At 39.7% G+C, this 23,833-nt stretch overlaps 1 protein-coding gene across 1 annotated transcript in view; it reads left to right on the top strand.

Annotated features, from left to right (window-relative positions):
• The window catches only part of adgrl1a (adhesion G protein-coupled receptor L1a), a gene marked incomplete at both ends in the record, with an annotated part of 94,817 nt that extends 75,435 nt beyond the window's left edge, over positions 1–19,382 (top strand). Inside the window, 9 exons of the mRNA XM_081361793.1 lie at positions 1,590–1,810; positions 3,081–3,147; positions 3,796–3,887; positions 3,971–4,139; positions 7,129–7,284; positions 7,375–7,471; positions 15,096–15,218; positions 18,160–18,177; positions 18,487–19,382. Of these exons, the coding sequence (XP_081217919.1) occupies positions 1,590–1,810; positions 3,081–3,147; positions 3,796–3,887; positions 3,971–4,139; positions 7,129–7,284; positions 7,375–7,471; positions 15,096–15,218; positions 18,160–18,177; positions 18,487–19,382 (1,839 nt within the window). The remainder of the gene's footprint in view (positions 1–1,589; positions 1,811–3,080; positions 3,148–3,795; positions 3,888–3,970; positions 4,140–7,128; positions 7,285–7,374; positions 7,472–15,095; positions 15,219–18,159; positions 18,178–18,486) is intronic.
• Positions 19,383–23,833: the final 4,451 nt, after the last annotated feature.

The raw sequence follows: 23,833 nt of genomic DNA on the forward strand, positions 1-23,833 counted from the left end.
TTACAATGTGACATCGCCACCTACTGGCCTGGCAGCATAATACAGCGTTTTTAATTGTTTTCACTGATCTGTGTGAACGGGGATCATTTTGACAACGTAAAGGAAAAATGTTTCCGTTTTTAGTACACGGTTGTCGTGTAAATGTACTGTAGGTGGTTCTGGACCAAAACAATGTGCAATGTGGGGTAATACTTTATTTTGATGGTCCACTTTAGACATTTTACTTATTAAAAAAAGTAACTTTGCAACTACATGTCAACTAGCAGTCATTAGAGTAGCCTATTAATAGACTGTCTGCCTAATATCTGCTAACACTTTATTGTGATGGTCCACCAACAGACATTCTGCTGACTATAAGGAACTTTGCAACTACATGTCAACTTTTTCCACTAACCCGAACCCTAACCTAACAGTCTACTACAGTCTACTGATCAGTGATGGGAATAACGGCGTTATAAATAACGGCGTTACTAACGGCGTTATTTTTTTCAGTAACGAGTAATCAAACTACTTACTATTTCCTCCGTTATAACGCCGTTACCGTTACTGTCAATAAAAATGCGGCGTTACTATAATTGAGATCACTGAAGCGGTTTTCATCCGAGTAGGCTCTCTCTCAGCCATATGAGCTGCAAAGTTTTTTTCTCTGGTGTGTGTGTTTATGAGGCGCCGGACTGGACATAAGCAAGGCGAATGCCGCGAGCACGCTCGACAGTGCGCGAGAGAGACCGAGTGTGTCCGAGAAAGTGCTAGTGCGCGAGAGAGACCGAGTGTGTCCGAGAAAGTGCTAGTGCGCGAGAGAGACCGAGTGTGTCCGAGAACGCGCTAGATGGTGTCTCTCACATTGTCCCACAGCAAGATTAAAATAGTGTAGATTAGTGTACAATGTTTAATAATAATAAGATGTTCTATTTAGTGTCCATTTAATTCATTTAACATTTCATATTGGGGGTATCCAAGAAATTTCTTATATTTAAACTTTTTTTTTTTTTTAAGTAACGCAATAGTTACTTTCCCTGGTAATTAGATACTTTTGTAATGATGTAATTCATGTAACTAATGCGGTTACTTTTTGTGAGAAGTAACTAGTAACTATAACTAATTACTTTTTTAAAGTAACTTACCCAACACTGCTACTGATACTCTAATGAGAGTTAGTTGACATGTAGTTGGACCATCAAAATGAAGTGTATCCCAATGTGCACCAGATTTCAAAGATAGTTCGCCCAGATATGAACATTCTGCCATCATTTACTAATCCTTACTGTTATTCCAAACCTGTATGACTTACTTTAAGGATGATTTTGAAGAATGTTGTTGTTTCGGTTCCCGCTTCCATTGTGTTTTTCCCCATACAGTGAAAGTCAATAGGAACCGCAAACTGTTTGGTTATCATTCTTCAAAACATCTTCTTTTGTATTCCTGAAATGAAAGAAAGTCACACATGTTTGGAACAACATGAAGGGAGAGAAAATAATTTTTATTTTTAGGTGAACTGTCCCTTTCATTGTCACTAAGTGAGTATCATCAAATGTACTTCTGATATGTTTCTCGCTAACCCCCTCTTCCTTCTCTTTGTCCGAACGCAGATTGCATGCCCCATTTTTGCGGGCCTGCTGCATTTCTTCTTCCTGGCTGCGTTTTCCTGGATGTGTCTGGAGGGAATCCAGCTGTATCTGATGCTGGTGGAGGTCTTCGAGAGCGAGTACTCTCGGAAGAAATACTACTACCTGTGCGGCTATTGCTTTCCCGCCCTGGTGGTGGGCATCTCGGCAGCCATTGACTATCGCAGCTACGGGACTAAAAAAGCGTACGTGTGAAGCAGACTATTTGCACTTGGCCATACAATGGCCGTTGGGTTTTTAAGCAGGGGGCACAACCCCTCTTTAAACCATTTGTTTCATTTAAATGGATTCCAGCAAAATGGCACTCTGGGAGTTTAAATTCCAATTACAGAATCGTCTTTCACTAGGAAACGTATACTGGTATTATGTAGTTCGGAGTTCAGTAGATTGGTTGCTGTCATGTGATCCTGGCTTTACCAAGGTCATCATGTGAATTATAAATGAAGCCAGTTAAAGGTGTTGCAAGCACTTTTTTTTGTTTTGAAATTGCACACATAAATCTGACAGATCTTGTTCTGATATATTACTTTAAAAGAACACTTCTTAAGGGAGCATCCCACTATTCTTTTTTTAGCAATCTGAAAACTAGCCAATTTGAAAGCAGTCTGGAAAACCTGGAAATATTAGGGGGTTTAAAAATAGTAATCCCAGGCCTGGAAAACTTTTGAAATTTTTTTTATTTTAGCTTTAATTTTTATTTATTTTGTGTGTGTGCGCGCTTTTGCTTATAAAATATGCTTATGTATATGTGTGTGTGACTAGTCCTACTCGATCCGCTCCGAGTGGGATTTGAACCGGCATCTCCGTCAGAGGAGGTGGGTGCGCTAACAAGGATACTAAAGATCTCTAGAACGCCTCTTGAGGCCAGGGGAGTGAGGTTTACACACACAGTTCTTACTAGTTTGCCTCCATTACACTCACCCCTCTAAACCCATCCGGGTCACGGCACCAAATTTAAGTAGTCATACTCGACCCGCTCAGAGCGGGATTCGAACCAGCGTCTCCGGCATGGAGACCAGCTTACAGCACCCCTTTAACTGAGCTGATTACCTTATGTGCGAGTGTGTGTTGCTCTGCGTGTTTGTGTGCATGCGAGTGTGTGTTCGTCTGTGTTTATGTGTGTGCGAGTGAGGAAAAATAGCACAGCTGCAGACTTTTGAATGTTGACTACAGTGCAGAAAATGAGACGCTGACTCAGTGTGCTAATGATTAAAAACTGAGCTTAACCTTCAACTAGACTTTTATTGCTCTTTTATTAGCTTGTTTTATGCCAAAAAATTATCATGATGTTTATAGTAATAATATTTTAAGATAGTTTGCCATTGTTTCAGTGGATTCACTGATCAATAATTAGATCAATTATAAAAGTGCATGCAATTTTGCCTGTAATGAAGTGATCGTTCTTTGAACAGTGAAATGTTACCAATAAAGTTATTGTGTGTGTTTTGTGTGTAGGTGCTGGTTGAGGGTGGATAACTACTTCATCTGGAGTTTTATCGGCCCTGTGTCCTTCATTATCATGGTATTGTTCTCTCTAAACATTCAGCGCACTCACTGCTTTGCTCACAGAGTTTGTTCTTTTTTCCCTCTGAAAAGTGCTGTGCTAGTCATATCAAACAAAGCACTTTTGTTCACCTATGGATCTGTTGCTGCTGACGACTATGTTTTGGCTGTAATATGCTATATATGAGTGTGGAGTTTAGATTAGGTTTAGATACGGGAACTTGCTGACATTTTCGTAATTACAATATATTTTACTAATGCGCTAGCGCTGATTTTGTTGTTATTAGTTTGTGGGTAAAAAAAAGACGTTTTTTTCTTTCTTGCAATGGGTCGCTAATCTAACACAAACAGAGCGAATTTCTGTGTAAATGTTCGTATCACCATTCTCATGTAAATCGTGCATTTAATTGCAGCAATTTAAGCTAGAACGGTTTCACAAGCAGTTTACACATAACTTTTGCTTGTGTTTTATGAATGAGCTCTATTGTTAGGAAGAAACTAGGGGTTTAAACTGTCTTTCGTGTTTAGACGTTTTCTAAAGGGTTTGTCCTTTTTTGAATAACCAATAGGTTTTAATTTGTTACAAAAACGTAGACACTTTTGTCTTTATGAAATCATTGAGTTACATTCCTAACACCTTTTCCTTTGTCTCATCTTTGGCCTTTAGTTAAACCTGGTGTTCCTCATGATAACACTTCACAAGATGATCCGTAACTCGTCCGCTCTCAAACCCGACTCCAGCCGCCTGGACAACATCAAGTGAGTGTCTTCCACTGCAAAAATACATATTATAATCGCCTTTTTTGCTTTATGTTTATGGATTTGTGAATGTTCACACTCAGGTCCTGGGCTCTGGGGGCTATCGCACTGCTCTTCCTCTTGGGCTTGACCTGGGCCTTTGGCCTCCTCTTCATCAATGAGAACACTGTTATCATGGCGTACCTTTTCACTACCTTCAATGCCTTCCAGGGCATGTTCATCTTTATCTTCCATTGTGCTCTACAGAAAAAGGTCAGTCTCATTAATATTTCATACCTAGATAGTACTTTGTGGACACATTTGCTGCTAAATTTCCTTAGAAGTTAGCTAAATATGTGAAGAAGGAAAAATGTAGGAATAGGAGAAAGCTTTGGATTAGAATTCATCTGTATCATGATAATTATCATTATTATAAAGATAATTATCATAATTAGCTTTATTTAAAGGTAATTTTTGATAGAGTATTGTTTTCAAACAGGTTTCCAAGCACTCCATCTGCCATTGTTCAGCCAAATATAGCCCAAACTTGCACCATTTGTTGATCCCTGGGGAGAAGTATTTTTGAAATTCTTATTTCCCAAGCTACTAACTGTATAATTTAAAGTACAAATAAATGTATATAATATACAATTAATAGTGCTGGAAATGCCTTAATTTCAAATTAAAAGAGTCAAAAAATCGTGATGTCTAACTGTGATGACAGTGAATTCAGGTTTCAGTTGAATCATCTTTTTAAGTCGGCATGAACCAGAAATTGCAACCAACTTTTCTTCCTGTCCCGTTTGACGTATATCCAAGTAAAACAGCTTATGGAATGAGAAAAAAAATGGAGGGCAAGACTTTTGTCAGATTATACTGTTAGGTGTAATAGATTGTTACTGTAAAATGATGCTGTCGCATTACCGCATATACTGTATACAAAATGACAACCCTTGTAAAAAGAAAAAGAAAAAAACTTGCAGGTAATATAAGACTGTATAAGACTGCTTAAGTGTACTTGAGGACTTTCATGACTATTTTAACACTTTTAAAAAGTGCTCTTTGCAATAATGTCAAATTAAAAGTTTAGCTTAAAGTAAATTTTACAATGTCTGAATAATATTTTGTCATGATCTAAAGTTCACTTATTTTGTTGTGTTGACTAACATACTAAAGCGCAGAAGTATTTGATTATAATGTTAACTGTAGTGCGTTATTTAATCTAGCATTTTATGGTTAACATATTTTAAATGTAATAAATTGAAACCACATTATAAATGTGGAATTACAAATAGTTAAATACATGATGACATACTAGGTTTCAATAGAAATGACATTAACGTTTATTTTAGTTCACCATAAATGTTTGTCAGTATTGGGCAGTAGTACACTTAATCATATTTCAAAGCAGGCTTGTGCACAATTCAGAATTGAATTGAGAATGACTCCTTAATTCCAATTAAATTCTTGAATTTGAATTGAATTTGAATTGATGTCAAAAACAGGATCTAGAATTACAATTCGAATTTGAATTAAAGGAAGCAGAATTGCAATTCAATAAAAATTCAAAGAAATTCATATACATATTTTAAGTGAAGTGTTTAACAATTGCATTTTAATATGCGGGGTGGCAGTGGCTCAGTGGTTCATGTAGGTTGTCTACAAACCGAAAGGTTGGTGGTTCAATCCCAGGTTGTCAAGGTCAATCCCAAAATGTCAAGGTTTTCCATGAGCAAGACACGTAACCCCAGCTGCTCCCGACGAGCTGATTGGCGCCTTGCATGGCTGACACCGCCGTTGGTGTATGAATGGGTGAATGTGAGGCTATGTAAAGCACTTTGGTGGCCATAGGTCTGTGAAAGCACTATATAAATGCAGTCCATTTACCATTTAGTCACAGAACAAATATTTAAGTTTGATTTATTGTAATTGTAATTTTGTAGAACATGATGGAACATGACTCCATTTCCCAGAATGCTTTACTTTAACCAAGTATTTAAAATGGTTGCTAAACAATTTGAGGTGGACATTTGTTTGAAAGCACAATTTGATGGGCAACACTGGACTTTTTAAGTTTCAGAAGTCCCTTACAACTTCACTCTGCACCTGTTGAGAGAATCTTTAGTGTTGCAGGAAAGATATTCAGACCAGAACGGTGCAGACTCAATGAAAAAACATTTGAGGAGCTATTGAGAATTAGATGCAACAGTGTTGCTCAGTAATTTTTTGCATTGGAATAAATGATAACTGCATTAAACAACTTTGTGTTTGTGTGATTACTTTGAAATGAAAATTACATTGGAACAAAACTAATTAAACAACATTGAGGGGGTAATTTATTTCAAGAATTTGATCAATATCTATTATAGAACAAAATGTATGCAGGGTTGAGGAGTAAATAGTTACGTGAAATGAAATTTCTGTTATTAAATTACAAAATTAAAGTAATTGTATTTAGTTGTATTACTGAGGTAAAATGTTTAATTCAACTAGTTACTCATCAACTTAAAACGAAATTGCTTTGCATTGATAAAGTTATCCAAATAAAGTAATCCAAACCACATTTATAATGGGTAACTAATAACAGTAAGCAATAACATTTACAAAGTAATCTTCCTAACACTGAATGCATGCGAGACTCAACACATTATTTCTGTTGTGTGACTGTGTGGAATTTCTTTGAATTGCCATGAATTTAATTCCACTTCCTGTCATTCCAATTCAAATTCAATTCAACGTCCTGTGAGGCAGAGTAAATTCAATTCAAATTCAAATTCATGAATTGAATGGAGGCCAATTCTGAAATTCTGAATTTTGCACAAGCCTGTTTCAAAGACAACAGAAGTAATTATGAAATGACATATAAAGATTTCCTACTTGGGTAAAAAAGTAACTTTTTAACTAAGTGGGTTAAAAAGAACTCCACATGAATTTCCTATCTGCGGAAACACACGTGGAACACATAATTGTAAACACATGGTAAATATGTGTTAGAACAACTCCCATGTGAAATCCTTGTGGTGACATGTTGGTGACATGAGAAATTCATGTTTTTTTCTGTAAGATTTCATTTAACTAATCGCATTTATTATAAATTTAAAGTATAATAATTGTTTTTTTAATTGACGTTAACATGCAATTAAGTGCCTGAAAACATTACTTTCAGTTCGCACCTTAATAGGACAATACATGTCTGTACTATAATTTAGATGCATTACTCAACATGTGTAGTGTGTGTAAGTGCCAATGCTTTGTGTTTCAGGTTCATAAGGAGTACAGCAAGTGCCTGCGTCATTCGTACTGCTGCAGTCGCACCTCTACTACGAGCTCTCACGGGTCGCTGAAGAATTCTGCCCTGCGTGCCAACAACCGCTACTACACCGGCAGCCAGGCACGTCATGCAGCCATACACCGACAGGTGACACACATGCACACTGACAGCATTACTATTTATAGACTGCTGTTCTCTTCCATTTAACAATTCCATCACCTCATTCACCGGTTTCAGAGCCGAATTCGACGTATGTGGAACGACACGGTGCGAAAGCAGACAGAGTCATCCTTCATGGCCGGAGATATCAACAGCACTCCTACCCTCAATCGTGGTGAGACACTCTTTCAGCCTCAAAATGTCCCAGCATGCACCAGAGCCCCTCTCTACATATGTGTCTGTGCTTAAAGGGGTCATATTTTTTTCTGAGAAAAGTCAGTTCAATTAGCAGCCATATTTGCAATGCCTCTATTACAGGCATGCAAGACCAAATCTTGTCTACCTGAATAGGGAAATACTGATATATAAAGAAAGTACTGGCCAAACTCACATTTAAATAAAATATTTCAAATCATCAACAAACTTTGACATGAACTGTCCCTTAAAAGTTTTTTTCTATACTCAAATAGTGTTAAAAAGCTATACACAAAATATACATAATACATAGATATACACAAAGTGCATAAGCAGTTCCAAACTGCACATGTCTGTATGTGTCTATGGGAGGTGGAGCTTTTATGACTTCATTACTTGGTGATTGGCTCTTTTATTTAGCAGGCGGGGCTCATTCCGCCATATTGCATGTTGGACTTGTTCCCATTCATACGAGTGAACCGTCTTGGTATATATATGGTCTTTAGATGCACATATAATATTAGTAAAGTTTTAAATTCTGCAAGACTCCCAGAATTTAGTTTTTCATGACCATTTTCATCTCTCTATTTGGCTGTTAGAATGAAATGGGATATTTTTGCATATGAAATGAGAAACAGTGTTTTTACTTTGCTCAAACACAGGCTGTGGGTTTTGTTGTCATGGTCAGTTAACGTTGTTGCTGCCATTTTTTCCATTAACAGCTTTGCAATTACATTGAGACATATTTACCAATAATCTATGCTGAAATATGCTACACAAAACATTAAAGACTGGAATGTTTAGTTACTTCAGCTGTTCTTTTCTTATGTTGAGATCCAATATTTGGATGATTTTCCCATATTTTAATTAGTTAGTTATGGTGTTTATTAATAATGGTATCTTTACTTTCTCATTACCTGAATGTGCTTATAGACCAGCGTTATTGTAGAATTATTTATATACTATTATAGTATTTATTACTTATTTGAATTAGCTTGCATTTTCATATTTTCAGTTTTCATTTTCATTTTAGTTTAAAAAATTAGGCAACATTTCAGAGTTGTTAAGTTGTTAATTTTTGTTAAGTCTATTTTATTTCAGCTTAATTTCAGTGAACGAAAAACTACTTTTAATATTTTTAGATTTTTTAAACGATAACAACACTGTTTAGACCACCTTAATTTTTGTAGCTAAGTTTCAAAACATGCATTTTTGAGAAAGTTGCATGTTTTCATAATAGTAAACTCTCAAATGGATATTTGATTCCTCATGATCTGACCACTTTAAATATCAGACATATAGAACTCGTACTATAAAGGGAGACTAAAGGCCCCGATATACATCATTTCGAACAAAATCAACCAAAAACAAAGTTTATTTTGTGTTCGTTTCGGGTGTTCGAAACAGCTTGCCAAAGCAATCTTTCCAAAAAAGTTTGTTAATAGATATTTTTTCACATGTTTTGCTTTTGAATTTATTTTTTAAGATTATTAAATCGCTATTGTAATATTAATAATCTATTTTTGTCATTTCTTTCTATTTTTTATCACTTTACATGATAAAGTTGTAGGCAAAGTCACAAAGGTCCTGTTTACATCAATGAATCTGACTAAACTTTACAATTAAGTGCGCGTATAGAACTTAATAAACTTGTGCTTAACATAAACATACAGGGCCCTATCTTGCACCCAGCGCAATTTACTTTGTACACCGACATGTATCATTCCTATTTTGCACCCGCGCACAGCGGACTTTTCCCTCCACAGACGCACGTCGGTAAATTAGGAAATTAACTTGCGCTCCCGGGGGGCGGTTCAGCGCAAAGAGGAGGCGTGTTCCGGCGCAAACGTTCCCTGGTGCTATTTTGCAGGTTTAGAAAACAATTCCGTTTTTGGAATGCGTTGCGCGTGTTATTCAGATGCTATTTTAAGGGCGCATGCTTGGCCATAATCAATGTAGCGTGCACAACGCGCATACACTTTGCTTATCTCATCTAAACACAGACGCAGCAGTTCTCATTTTTAGAAAACCATACATTATTACAAGGAAAAATATTAACACGCGAGGGAAATCATTGTTGTGTCCATGAAGATGTGAAAAATAGGCATAAATCTAGCTTACACATTTAGTTTTTATACGCCTGTTTAACCGAAGCTAATTTGGGTGGGTTTCTCCATCCCCATACAATGTCACTTATCTGTCTTTTACGGCCCTGACGAGAGCGTTGCTCTCCTTGGCTGTGAACCGCTCCTGGTGTGCGCCTGGCAAATCCGCCGTTATAATAGCAATCCGCCATGGAACAAGCACGCCTGCTCTTAAAGGGAATGTGAGATGGCGCTCTGATTGGTTTATTTCACGTTACGCCCAAACCACACCTATGAGTAATGAAGCTACTTCAGACCAACCCATTTTAGATTTGCGTCGGGTGCAAGAGTCATTTATCCCGCCGGTATAATAGCAACAGCGCCCGAGACCGCCCTCCCAGGATCTATAACCTTACCTAGGTTACTTTCACTTTTAAAAATTCCTCATAACCGCGCGCGTGCGATCTGCTTACAGTCGTCGAGATGGATGCTGAGGAGTTGAAGAAAAGAATAGCTAGTGGAGATTGTAAAGTTGTCGAGAATACGTCATCAAAAATCAAGTCCAGTGTGTGGGAGAAATTTGGAGTTATCTGAAGAAAACAATATTGTGAAAGGCTTTGCTGCATTTTCGTGTTGGATAGCCGCAAATGTGGAACTTCATCGCCGGGGAAGCACGCAGATAACTGGTAACAAACCAAGCAGTTCTGTCGAACAGTACTTTTTCAAATTTAACACAGTTCAGTAACTTATGTGTGGTGTGCAGGGCGTGTTTGAACCATAGACTGTAAAAAATAGGTTTGAACCCAAAATTGTCAGATGTGGGCTAGACGAAATTGCGTGGCAGATATAGTGTTGTAGCCGCGTCTGTTACTCAGTTTTGTGGTAACGTTAGCCATGTTCTTCATGTACCGGCCTTTTGACAGCTTCGGCTGAAGTTGTCCTTGTGTTAATTGTCGTTATAACTTCTGTATGACCTGGCAATAAACATTTTTGTAATTGTGTCTATAATGTGATTGGCTAAACTGATTTTATTTCGGGTGCGGGTCGGGTGTCGGTTCTATTTTAAGCGGGTCGGGTCGGGTGCGGATTTTAATTAGTGCTGTTGACGGATAACGGGTCGGATGCGGTTTGAAGCACTGCGGGTACGGGCGGGTGCGGATTTACAAAATCGGACCCGTGCAGGACTCTGCTGGGTGGATTCTTACTAACTACCGGTAACTTAAACGCCTCTGATTGATCATTATTTTCAACAGAAATGGCTGTGTTTAGCTACAATAATCAACTCTGCAAAAGCACATTATAAATAGACACATTTGCTGGGCCGTTAAACTTACGTGGCATGAATAAAACAACCAGATCGCTTTAATTTACTTGCTTTTCTCTTTATTAAACAATTACAAATTAAATGTATAATTTGTATAACTCCGCTAATCCTGCAATAAAAATAAATGACTTTGCACTGACCTGACCAGGCACCCAAGGCATGGCAGCCACCATACCCTGCCATAACCAGAACAGATGCTGTTTTCTCACTGCTGTCGTTTTTGTTGTGTGTTTATTTTATTGAAATAAAAGTGTGCAGCACTATTTACATATTCATCTAAACGTCACTCTCAGTGGGGCGTTAGGATGTTCGCTAACAGTATATCGCTGTTCACGTATTTCAAACGTCTTTTTACCCCAAAGCCAAGAACTAAAAAGACCTTCTCCGTGAGTATATCTGGGCCTTAAATGATAGTAAGCAGAGAGAAGGAGAGAGAATGTGAAGAGCAGACTATTTCCAGGACCAGATCTGGATTGTGGCGTCACCACCATTCTGATCATCCCAGGGATCAGTGTTTGTGGGAGGAGAGGGGGGTGAAGACAGAGAAGCTGCAGCTAAATCAACCGCCACTCTTTATGCTAATTCTATCCATTTTGTTTTTAATGAAGTGATTAGCCGGCGAATGAACGGGGGGTAATTACTCTAATTGAGGAGAATGACAGTAGCGTCCTCACTGCAGTGTGCCGATTGTTGCTTTCCGGGGACTTTAATCAAGCCGAGAGAGAGAGAATGTACGAGACAGAAAGGCAGATCTAAACCATATAGCAGCCAAAAAAAAAGAAGAAAAGAATAGATTCTGGGGAGAGGAAACGGCAGGGTTTTGTGCCGCGGGAGAAAGGTTTTTAGATGTTACAAGAGTGAATGGCAGTCAGAAGAGATGGAGGGTAATGAAAGGGCGCGTGCATGTGTACGCCGCTGTTTTTATCAGATTCATCTCCTATCGCTCTCAATTCCCACTTCACCGCTGTGTGAAGTCTATTCTGTGCTTCCAAGAGCCGCCGCCATACCTCCACCTCCCTCCCGCTGGCCTAGATTCCCTCCTCACGTTTTACACAAGACACTCCTGTGAGATGTTTACAGGAATTAAAGGAATGTTCCGGGTTTAATTCGCGTAAAGCGTATTGACAGGATTTGTGGCATAATGTAGACTAAATCCTTGAGACTGCAGGTAGCAGCAGAGGACCTGTTGGTACCAGCAGTAACAAGGTTTTAGCAGCAGGGAAGTCAAACTGTTTCAGGTGGGGCTATACTTTGTAGGTGGATGAACATCTGGTTATGTGTTACCAACATCATTTTGGTGGGTGGAGTGAAGTTTGTGCCATGTAAACAATGTTTGACAGATAGTCTCCTTCTGGTATCGCCTACTATACAAAGTTAACCAGTTTTCAAATCAAATCACGTTTAGTGAATCATTTGCACAGCTTAAATTGGTTTGTGAGCTTTACATTGTCATGAAAAATTGAGTAGGTCACACTAGTCTCATGTTTAAGTCTTGTGGATATGATTAACAGTGTGTTTACTACATGTACGTTTCTGTCTGTTTTTTGTTGTCTAAATTATTTTCTGCGATAATCAATTTTATGCCACAAATGCTGGTGGCACAGCTTTACTTTTATGAAACTTGGAACATTCCTGCAGGAGGTAAGAAATGTGCGTAGTACTGTATGTGTGTGAGAAAGGCGAGCGTGAGCGAGCGCACGTCTAAAATTAATTCTTGAGGCGGTCCTCTCTGATAGATGATAGCGTGAGAGTGCAGGGTTGCACTTTGCCTCAGTCCACTCGATGTCATACTGGCCTCTTTTTAATTTCATGGCATTTCTGTCTGAAAGCCCCGGGCTGGAGCTCTGTGCCTGCATTATGGGCCATACTGAATGTTCCATTTCTCTGAGTCACATTTGTCTACTGCAAGCGTTCACATTTCACTGGGAAATGAACCCACATTTCAGTGACTGCTCTGTGAAACTACATAATGGCAAATATTACCATTTCCCTCCCAATGACTCCATCTGACAGTGAGGCATAGAATTACGCTCCACAGCTACTCTTCAAATACATTTTCGACTTGACTACAAATAAACACTTCATCAAATCAGCCATTACAACATCACACACCGACATTAAGGATTTTTACTTTTTTTTTATTTTTTTTATGAAATGTCAAATAATCATACTGTAGAGTGGCTTCTGCTTAACCTTAATGTGAAGTGCAAACAGCTATTCCATAATGTTCATATTACGTATTACCCCTCTTAAAACTGATAGTTCTTGCCTCCTGGATGCTCGCGAATACAGCTTTTCAGCACAATATATATAACAGGTTTAATGCGATTATATCACTACAAAGTGAAGGCTAACTGTTAGTCTTAACTCATGTGTCCGTGACTGTATATTCTTAAGCAGAAGTAAACTTAATGAGTTTTCTAAACAAAAATAACATGTTAGCAAACACTTTGTGTTAAAAAATGTTATAGCAGTAAGAGCAATAAGACACTGCCCTAACTAGGTCCAACACAACCCGATCTCATTAACGTAATAACACAACACAACAGAATCAAGCCACAACACAACGAAATTAAGCCAGATCACAAACAAAATCAAGCCACAACACCATGAAATCAAGCCACAACACAACGAAATCAAGCCACAACACAACGAAATCAAGACACAACACAACAGAATCAAGCCACAACACAACAAAATCAAGCCACAACACAACGAAATCAAGCCACAACACAACAGAATCAAGCCACAACACAACAAAATCAAGCCACAACACAACGAAATCAAGCCACAACACAACGAAATCAAGCCACAACACAACAGAATCAAGCCACAACACAACAAAATCAAGCCACAACACAACGAAATCAAGCCACAACACAACAAAATCAAGCCACAACACAACGAAATCAAGCCACAACACAACAGAATCAAGCCACAACACAACAAAATCAAGCCACAACACAACGAAATCAAGCCACAACACAACAAAATCAAGCCACAACACAACGAAATCAAGCCACAACACAACAAAATCAAGCCACAACACAACGAAATCAAGCCACAACACAACGAAATCAAGCCAGATCACAAACAAAAGCAAGCCACACCACACAACGAAATCAAGCAACTCAACAAAATCAAGCCACAACACAACAAAATCAAGCCACAACACAACGGAATCAAGCCACAACACAACGGAATCAAGCCACAACACCTCGAAATCAAGACACGTCTCAAGCCACAACACAACGAAATCAAGCCACAACACAACAAAATCAAGACACAACACCACGAAATCAAGACACGTCTCAAGCTACAACACAACAGAATCAAGCCACAACACAACGAAATCAAGACTCAACACAACAGAATCAAGCCACAACACAACAAAATCAAGCCACAACACAACAAAATCAAGCCACAACACAACGAAATCAAGCCACAACACAACAAAATCAAGCCACAACACAACGAAATCAAGCCACAACACAACGGAATCAAGCAACACAACGAAATCAAGGCACAACACAACGGAATCAAGCAACACAACGAAATTAAGCCACAACACAATGAAATCAAGCCACAACACAACGAAATCGAGCCACAACACAGCGAAATCGAGCCACAACACAATTAAATCGAGAATGCGTTGGATCACTAGGAGGCTCTCAGAGCGCGGTAAAGTTAGTTTTCCTTGCCATTGTTCTATAGAGTCGGCAGTCTTACAAAGATATCAATACCACGATTAGTTTTAACAGTATGAAACCACTGTAAATCAACATGAAATATTAATTCAAAATTGCCTACGTGCATTATAGCTGCATATTTATACCTGAGAATGCTTTGACGCCCTACCACAGCGCATGATGCCTAAAGGAACGTCTCCTAATTCCATCAAGTGGATAAAACGTGTCATTTTTATTATTAAAATGACTTTTAACATTTAAAAACAGACATTTTCAAATTCCAAAGCTTGTAGTAGGTTCCTATTGGTAAGACTGACTTACTACAGGTAGATTTTGTCCTTGGGGAATTGATTGGGCGATTGGATAAATCAATTATAATAATTACTGCAATATTACATAAAAAAATAATTGTCAATTTTGATTTCATGTTGTCTTTAAATAATGGCTATAACGTGATTTGACAAGTAGAGTAAAAAAATATATATTTTTTTTTTTATTTTTTTAAAGGCACAATGGGGAACCATCTTCTGACCAACCCTGTGCTGCAAACCCGAACAGGAAGCTCTCCCTACAACACACTGCTGGCTGAGACGTTTACCCCGCCCTCGCCTGGAGTCTTCAACTCTACCGGTAAGTGTGTGTAGATTTCAGTATGTGCCTTCTGGAGAGAAAATATCCCTTTAATATCTAAGTTGTTTTAGAAGAGTTGTCTCAAAATGTCACCCAGATTGTATTTATGAAGTTTGCTATTGTATAACTTAAGAGACTTAATGGTGTTTCCTTTGTTGCGCATACTGTGCTGTGAGAATCAACTTGTCTTGGATGTTTCTTCTAAAACCTCTTAGGAAAAACAAATATATATAGTGAAATATTATTACAATTTAAAATAACAGTTTTTATTTTATTTTAATAAATTCTAAAATTGAATTTGTTCCTGTCTTGCAAAGCTGGATTTTCAGCATTATTTCTCCAGTCTTCAGTGTCACATGATCCTTCAGAAATCAGTCTAATATGCAAAGAAATATTTCTTATTATTATCAATGCTGAAAACAGTTGTGGTGCTTAATATTTTTTGTCGAATCCATTATTCATATCCATTATATTTTTCCCAGGTTTCTTTGATGAATAGAAAGATCAAAAGAACTGCATTTGTTTGAAATAGGAATCTTTTGTAACATAAATGTATTTATTGTTGTCACTTGATCAATGTAATGCATACTTTCTCAATCAAAGTATTATTAATTTTTTTTGAAAAAAGCTTACTGACCCTAAACGTTTGAATGGTCTGTATATATTATTGAATGGGAAATATTTTAGTTCAGCTCTTTTAGAAAGCTTTATCACAAAGAGATCTCTTTAAAATCACAATTGTTCCTCCAAGACAGCAATGAGACTTAATAGAGAGTATTTTGTGTTCATGTTTTAATTTCTGTTAGAAAATATCAAGAGAAACATCAGTTGATTACGCAAAAGAAATGTTACTTAGTTTCTTTAGCTAAGAACGACTGTCCTCTGAGCAATAAAAAAAAAATTCTCTGGGATGTTTTATTATTATTACTGCAGTTTCTGCCACAGTGTGTGTGTGAGTGTCACTGATGGTATTCATGTGCACATATGCTGTGTGTGTATGCGTCTGTGCGTCTCGCTCTGCGTGTGAGTTTACACCCTGTCGGTCTGTCAGTGTGATTCAGAGGAGTGGACAGGGGCTGACCATCTGGCCAGCGTTTCATTCCCTCCTGCTGGAAAGGCAGACCAGAGCATCGATTAAAGCTAGGGCTGAAGTTGAGTGACTGACAACGGAGCGAGAGAGGAAAGCGATCCCTGGAGATTCGCCACAGAGTATCGGCATGGCTCTGCCCGTGTGCCGCACACACATATGCCCGGGCTTCGCTCTCTTGCCATACCGTTCGCCTCCGTGTGCCGATTGAGAGGCAGCGAGAGAGAAAGATAGCTGCGGTTCCCATGTCAGTGGGATGAAATTTAAGACGCCGTCTCTGTTGAATATTTTAAACGCTCCCTCTCTGTGTAATGTGTCAGGCTGGCGGTGCGGCGCTCAGCTCGGCTTGGCTGAGAGGACATTTTTAGAATGCTTATGGAGAGGAAGTTGGAGGAGGGCCTCATTAGAATGTCTAATTACTCTCTCTCTCTGCACAGAGGAGCGTTGATTAAAATCATACCGGGCATTAATATTTAAACCCCCGCACGCCTCGGTCTGTGCCACCACACGCATCTCCTGCGTTCAATACACGCCGACGAGTTAAAAGAATATCACAACATCTCTGGCGTGTGAAAGGGTGCGTGAAATAAACATCGTCTTGACTTTATGAGGTTGAAGTGTGAATAACGTCTCGCTGAAATGCCAAAACCAAACAATGAGCCTTCGTTTTCTAAACCGCCCCCCACACCCCACCCACCCTAAAGAATCGAGCTCTGCTCTGAAGTTCCCAAACTCCTCAGACTAAAAGAGTGATATTCTGATCTTAAGTTCCTCAGTCAACAGAATCAGCCACTGCCCCTAAACTACAGTACCTCAACAATAGTTCCGCTGTTTTCATACTTTATCTAGCAAATAGAGGTGTAGTGACCAAACACTACATCACTGGTTTTAATGTCTAAGCTGAAAGAATAAACTCACTCGCCTAAATTGTGTGAATACTAGAAGTGTGCCCTTTCTCTCTTTTCTGTCTGTTTTTGTTGTTGTTCTATTTAGTATAAACTAATATATAATATTATATAATATATAATTACCCATTGAGATTTTCATTCAAATTGTGTATTCATTCAAATACTAAGCAAATAAGACTCTAATTAAATTATAAATTATATAATAGGGTGGTTAATTTTGTGTATTTATAAAAAATAAATAAAAAATGATTGCCCACTCCAAAGGGATAGTTTATTCAAGCATGAAAATTCTGTCACCATTTACTCAACTCAATGTCATTCATACCCTGTATGACTTTAGTTATTCTGTGAATCACAAAAGAAGATATTTTGAAGAATATTTGAAAGAATTCTCTTCTTGTTCACACAATCAAAGTCGGTCTTTTCTTATAACTTTCACTGTATTAATAAAAAAAAAAAAAAAAACATTCTTCAAAAAATATTTGTTGTTGTTGTTCCACTAAAAAATAAAGAGGAAGTAACAGGTTTGAAACATTATATAATGACAAAATTGTAATTTTGTGTACAACCCTTTTAAATTATTGTATTCTAGTTAGCTACTTTTTTGAAACCAGTCATTTTATTTTATTTATTTCCAATTATGATTAGCCTGTAGCATGGCAATCTGCAGTTTCAAAGTAGCTTCCCCAACACTGTAAATGAGGCACTGCTGTGTGTGATTTGTTTTTCTATAGATGTCCATTGTTGTCTCATGGCTATTACAGTAATTCAACAATAGAGTTCTGGTGTGTGACATTTGTTAATGCTGACATTAATTTTGTGGGGATTTCAAGAAAAATAAATGCAGTTCCATGTAAAACTCAATGTAGAAATATATCATTGATCACTTTTGTTGTCTTTCTTTTGTCTAACTTTGCCCTCACATGGCCTCACCATGGATCCACAGGAACTTTCCGTGACCCAAGTAAGACTCTTTTCACTTTCATGCTTATGGCTATTTTCAGTGTTTTATAGGCTAATTTTGCAGAATGATAACCTCTTCACGTGTGCAGTGAAGCCCGTGCTTCTATGTACACAATTTGCGTCCCTGGTAATAACTTGCCTCTGTCCATAAGCCTATTAATCTTGTGATGGAAGTTGCTTTCCCCATTATTGATTTAATCCCAGATTCTGTTGCTTTGAATCCTCGTCTTGATTAAAATAGGTAATGAAGTGCGCACTTCTCCCTCTTCTTTTTCATTTGCTTACCTCCTCTCATTTGCTCCCTCAACAGAGAGCACACTGTCTAAGAACCGAGATCATGGAGGCATGGAGACTCTACCTCTGAACGGGAACTTCAACAACAGCTATTCTTTGCGGAGCGTCGGGGGTCCGGGTGCTCCCGGGGGAAGCTGTGACTTCCTGGGAGGCGGAGGTGGAGATAGCCCCCCTCCCCTTCTCAACCCCCGCGGTTCAGAAACTCTCGGCGGCATACGGAGAAACCTCTCGGATGCTGCGGCATTCGAGAAGATGATCATATCTGAACTCGTGCATAATAATCTACGAGGCGGTGGAGGGGTCGGGGGAGGTGACAGAACATGTGGCAGCCTGGCCAGAGGACATGGGCACATGGGCATTGGACGGGGTGGAGGCGGGCCCGACCCGGTGATAGGCATAGAGGACGACGAAGACTTTTGTTCGAGAGAAGCACGTCAGCGCACACCGCAGGACGTGGAACTGCTGTACAAGGCTCTGGAGGAGCCCTTGCTGCTTCAGCGCGCCCAGTCCGTGCTCTACCAGAGTGACCCCGAAGAGTCCGAAAGCTACACGGCCGACCTGACAGAGAGTTTGGGCCACAGCGGTCAGAGCGGCCAAAGTGCACCCCACCACGGCCACAATGGAGCTCCCGATTCGCCTGCACGGGACTCCCTCTACACCAGCATCACCAACCTACGAGATTCACCCTACCCTGACAGCAGCCCAGAGCCACTAGAAGTGGTTCCACGCTCAGCCCAGCCTCCGGAGGAGCTCTACTACAGCTCGGGTCGGCCTGCCATAGGCTCCCGCGGAGCCCCCATGCAGACCTTCTACCAGGCTCCACCTAGGAGACCGAGCACTGAAGCCCACGCCTCCCCTGAGCCCCCCCACAGCGAGGGAGATGGACAGATGCAGCTGGTCACAAGCCTGTGACTACAAGGAAGAGGTGGAGGAGTAAGAGCACCACAGGGTCTGATGCAAAGTGCAGATGCCGACGATGGACTCCTCTCCTGTCTCTGACTCCCTCCTTATGTCTGGTTGCCTTTTAGCTCTTTTATTTGTTTTGAAGTAAGAGGTAAGGAAAGCCTAAACAGGGAGAGCGACCGAGAGGTTTGTCTCCATGGCAGCAGGCTCTCTGAAGTGCTGTGTAACCACTCTGCTCTCTCATCAGCGTAATTTTCTCCTCCCTCCTCACACACACATACAGAAACAGCAAGTCCTACTATCTGCCTTCTCTCCACGGACGTCACCTCTTTCAGCTCTCTCTGTTCCAAGAATACCGTCAAGAATCACACCGGCCTTCTATTTCTGTCTTTTATTTCATGTCACATCTTTAAAAATGTTACTTTTGCGCAACTCCTTACCTTCACTTTCCTTTCTCTGTCTTTCTCCATCATTGTTTGATGAGAGCTGTTACGTGAGGAAATGGGGGTATGGGGCCGTTATACTGCAAGTGACAAAAATCTCTCTGAAAGCTCTTTGGTGTTGCCAAAAATAACTGTTTTTGAGCCAGGACACAAACTGGAATCTATACGTACACACACACACACACACACACTCACAGAAGTGCTTGTTACTGAACATAAAGAGTGTGAACATATGCTCATGAAAAAGGAAAACAAGGATTATTGTTCAGACACAGGTAGCAGGAAGCTGCCTCAGTGGAGTTGCCTTTATTTCTTTCTCTGAACTGACTCTTCTGTACAGAACAACCACAGAGACTGGGAACTTGGGGGTGGGGGGGCCTTAGGACACAACCCATCGTCAGCTGGGTCGTTTGAAGCCTCTCGACCATGGGACCTCTCATGAATGAAACTCTGTGGGGTTTCGTCTCAGATCCACAGATGGGGGCGGATTAAGGACTAAAGCTGCTCTCCGAATCACAGATGGATGTTGTAGGTGGACGTGCTGTATCACCTGTGTTATTGTGGCTAGAAGAATTTTTTTGCTACTGCTCCAGCCATTCTTCAAGCCCGACTTCTGTACATATGAATCACACGAAAGCGACAGCAAGTCTTATTCTACTCGTCTCCTGTACATAGATGAACAAAAGCAACAAAAAAATGATCAAATACTATGAAAAACAGTTATTGTACTGCAACAGAAATTGAAAAGAGTCGAAAATAAAGATGTTTTGAAGTTTGTGACCTGGAGACTACACCGATCTCTCCCTCTCTCTCTCTTTCTTTTGCTCTCTTTCTCTCCGGCCCTCGTTCGGTCTTGCCCTGGAGCACCGTGGTGCCAGGAAATCTAATTGTCTGCCAAGAGACAGCGAGAGAGAGACAGAGAGACAGAAAGTGAAGGATTTTACATACAAACGAGATAAATCCTGGCACAATTTGTGTGTAATATAACCCATTACATTGTTGGTAATGTTTGACCTTCAACATTCCCAGACAGGAAGTGCTTGACGTGAATGAAAGGGGAATACACTGTGCCGCAGGGGTGCACTGGTGCATTGTGGGTTGATTGACAGCTGCCATAATGTACTGCTGGTTATATTTTATCGGGAGGATGTAATAGATATCAGATGACTAGATGAATAGAATATAAGATATTTAGCTGAAGAAAAACAAATTGGGGGGCATATTCGGAAAAGTTTCAGTCGCAAACCCTAGATTGTATTTGACTGTTTTTACATACCAATATCAGCAGTTGTTTCTGAACCTGGTGTGACAGTTGATTTACAGTTTGTATGTGTATGTCTGAACGTGAACATTTGGATGCCTGTGAACCAGAGTGTGTGCGTGTGTCTCAGAGGCTATTTTTACTGGGTAACATGGACCCGCATTAGAAGGACAGGAAGCAGAGTAAATCTATATCTATATAAAAGCTCAGTATAAGCTTCCATCTAAAAGACTTTGTTAAAGGTATTTTAAATGTTATTTTGCCAGTCAGGTACACTGAGATTTAAAACAAAACATAATGGCATTCATTGGGCGAAAGGAACATCTGACCAATGAGATGGCCTCTGTGGTTTAGAATCCCCATATGCAAATGAGCTGCATAGCCTATTGAACAAAAGAGAGGTATTCATGAGTGCTCCACCCCTCTGAAGTCTGCTCAATCTGCAACTCTTTCATGTCTGATGTTTTATTTATTAATATTTATTTGTCTGTTTTGGTTATTTATGCACATATTCATTTATTCAGTGTGGTTTTCATTCTGTGTACAGAGCATATGTGAAGGTAACAAGAGTGTGCTATATTTTGAAGAGCATACTAATATACTACTCTTACTACTGCTGCAGTATATACTGTGCAAAATATGCAGATTTACTTGACCTTTCATTTCTTATGTGATGGATGAGCTAAAAATGTCGGGAAATTTTTATAATTATTTGATTGGACTGCCAAAACTAAAGACATTTTATTTGCCAAATCACTTATTTTATTCCCAATCCTATTTAGACATCACTCACTGAATTCAACATGCAACATGGTGAGGTCATGTGACAACAGCGTGCATGTTGGAAATGTATATTGTGGAGCATTTGTCTTCTGTTTCACTTGCTATTGTTTTGAAACACAGTGTATACTATGCAGTATGTAGTAAGCTAGTATGCCATTACAAACATAGCCATGGAGATAAAGAGAGAGAGCAGGGGTGAGTATCCATGTTTAATGAAAGAGGTGATGTCAAACCTACATAAGTGTGCAGCTGGTTTAAAGAAGGTCTGCTACACTCGCTGTCAGAGGTGGAGAACATTGTGCATCCTGAATGTATGTCCTATCTGCACTCTCTCTTTCTCTATCTCTTACTACTGTAAGTCTTCTAAGGGGACATGTGTGCAATCCATTGCATGGTAACTTGTACTGATTGACACAGGGTCAGTGTGTTCACCGGTGTGCTGGCCAGAAGGTGGTTAGCACACCCGGTCCTATATTTAGCCCAAGGCATGTATGATCAGCTTTTATTTAAAGCAATGACCTTTTTTTTTTTTTTTTCATGCTTTTCTTGCAAAAATGTTCCATGTTGATAAGTAGGACCAGCTTCAACTGGTCAGCAGGTTTGACCGTTTGAATGTATTGTCATACACCATTGTGAACTGGCTCTCTTAGAGCTTAGGATGCTCTCTAAGGAGATCTGCTCCTGACTCATGGCCCTCTTCCCACCTGGCACCACACCGCTGCTGTTTTACCCTCTTACCCTGCTGCACCGGCCCGTGGGAGAGGCTGTTTACCTCTCCCCCTCCATCCCCGGAGACATCCGATGTGCGTCACGTTTTCTGCATCGCTCCGCTTTCTGCCCTTGCTTGCTTTAATTTCCCATCGACCCTTTTTCCGCATTCCCCCTGCCCTACACCGTTCTCTCCCTTCCCGCTTAGCTCACCGAATCATTTTTACATGGCTTTCCTAGCTGAGCATTAATGTGGGAAGATTTGTTATGTTAGTCAAAGGCTTTGTTTACATGGGACTGAGGGGATAATATAGTACAGTGTTGAATATGGTGATAATGACAGTGATTATGCGCTGTAGTAAACTGCTTGACTAAAGCCTGCTCCGAGGGACTGCTACCACCTCCAAAATCCCCATACAACCCCTGATTATCATAATAATACTAAGAGCTATAATCTAGTGAAGTCAACCCACCATGTTCCTGCGCTTTGGGTTTCTCCCTTTGTCTTTCCCCCCTCTCGCTCTTTGAGAGCACTTGTGTTCGCTGTTCTTTAGATATGAAAGGAATCACCCTGATCCACTCTCCATATCAGCCTTGTTTTCATGTCTTCACATTCACACGGAGAGGCAAAGAGTGCATGAGTAGATACTGGATGAGTAGGCCAAGACAGAATCTGCTGCTTTTCCCCCCATTTGTTTGCGGAATGAGTTTAAAACGATACAATTATTGGCTGAAACCATAATGAAATTTGACAGATAGGAAAAGAGCTCCTGAAATGGCTTGTCAAATATGGTTTTCTTTCCTATTTTGATGAATTTCCTTTTGAAACAAGAAGTTTGGGCTGGACATATCAAAGGGTGTGTCCCTTTTTTATACAACCAGTAGCCTTTAGTTTACATCACTCATGATCCATGATTGGCTGACAGGTGGAATCAGGGGGAGGAATATTCTGATTCTAGAGCAGTTGATTGGAAAATAAATGTACATGTACATCAATATATTTTGGCCTGTTTTCCCAGTAGAGAAAGTACATTTTACTAGTGTATATCTTCTAAAAGTGGATTTGGTCCGTGTTTAGGAGTAGAAAAACTACTTGAACATAAAGTCTCAATGGTCTTTTAATAATGAATTTAAGTGTGTGTTCAACTTTGCATTTTCTGCTGAAAAACCTTGAGCGCAGATTTCACGTGGGCCTGTGAGACAGAGAGGAGATGTAAAGGTCCTCTCTCCAGACCCCGTCTCTTGTCCCTCGCCTGCACTCCTGT

The sequence above is a fragment of the Scardinius erythrophthalmus genome (assembly GCF_964197995.2).
Source record: "Scardinius erythrophthalmus genome assembly, chromosome: 1".
NCBI lineage: Eukaryota > Metazoa > Chordata > Actinopteri > Cypriniformes > Leuciscidae > Scardinius > Scardinius erythrophthalmus.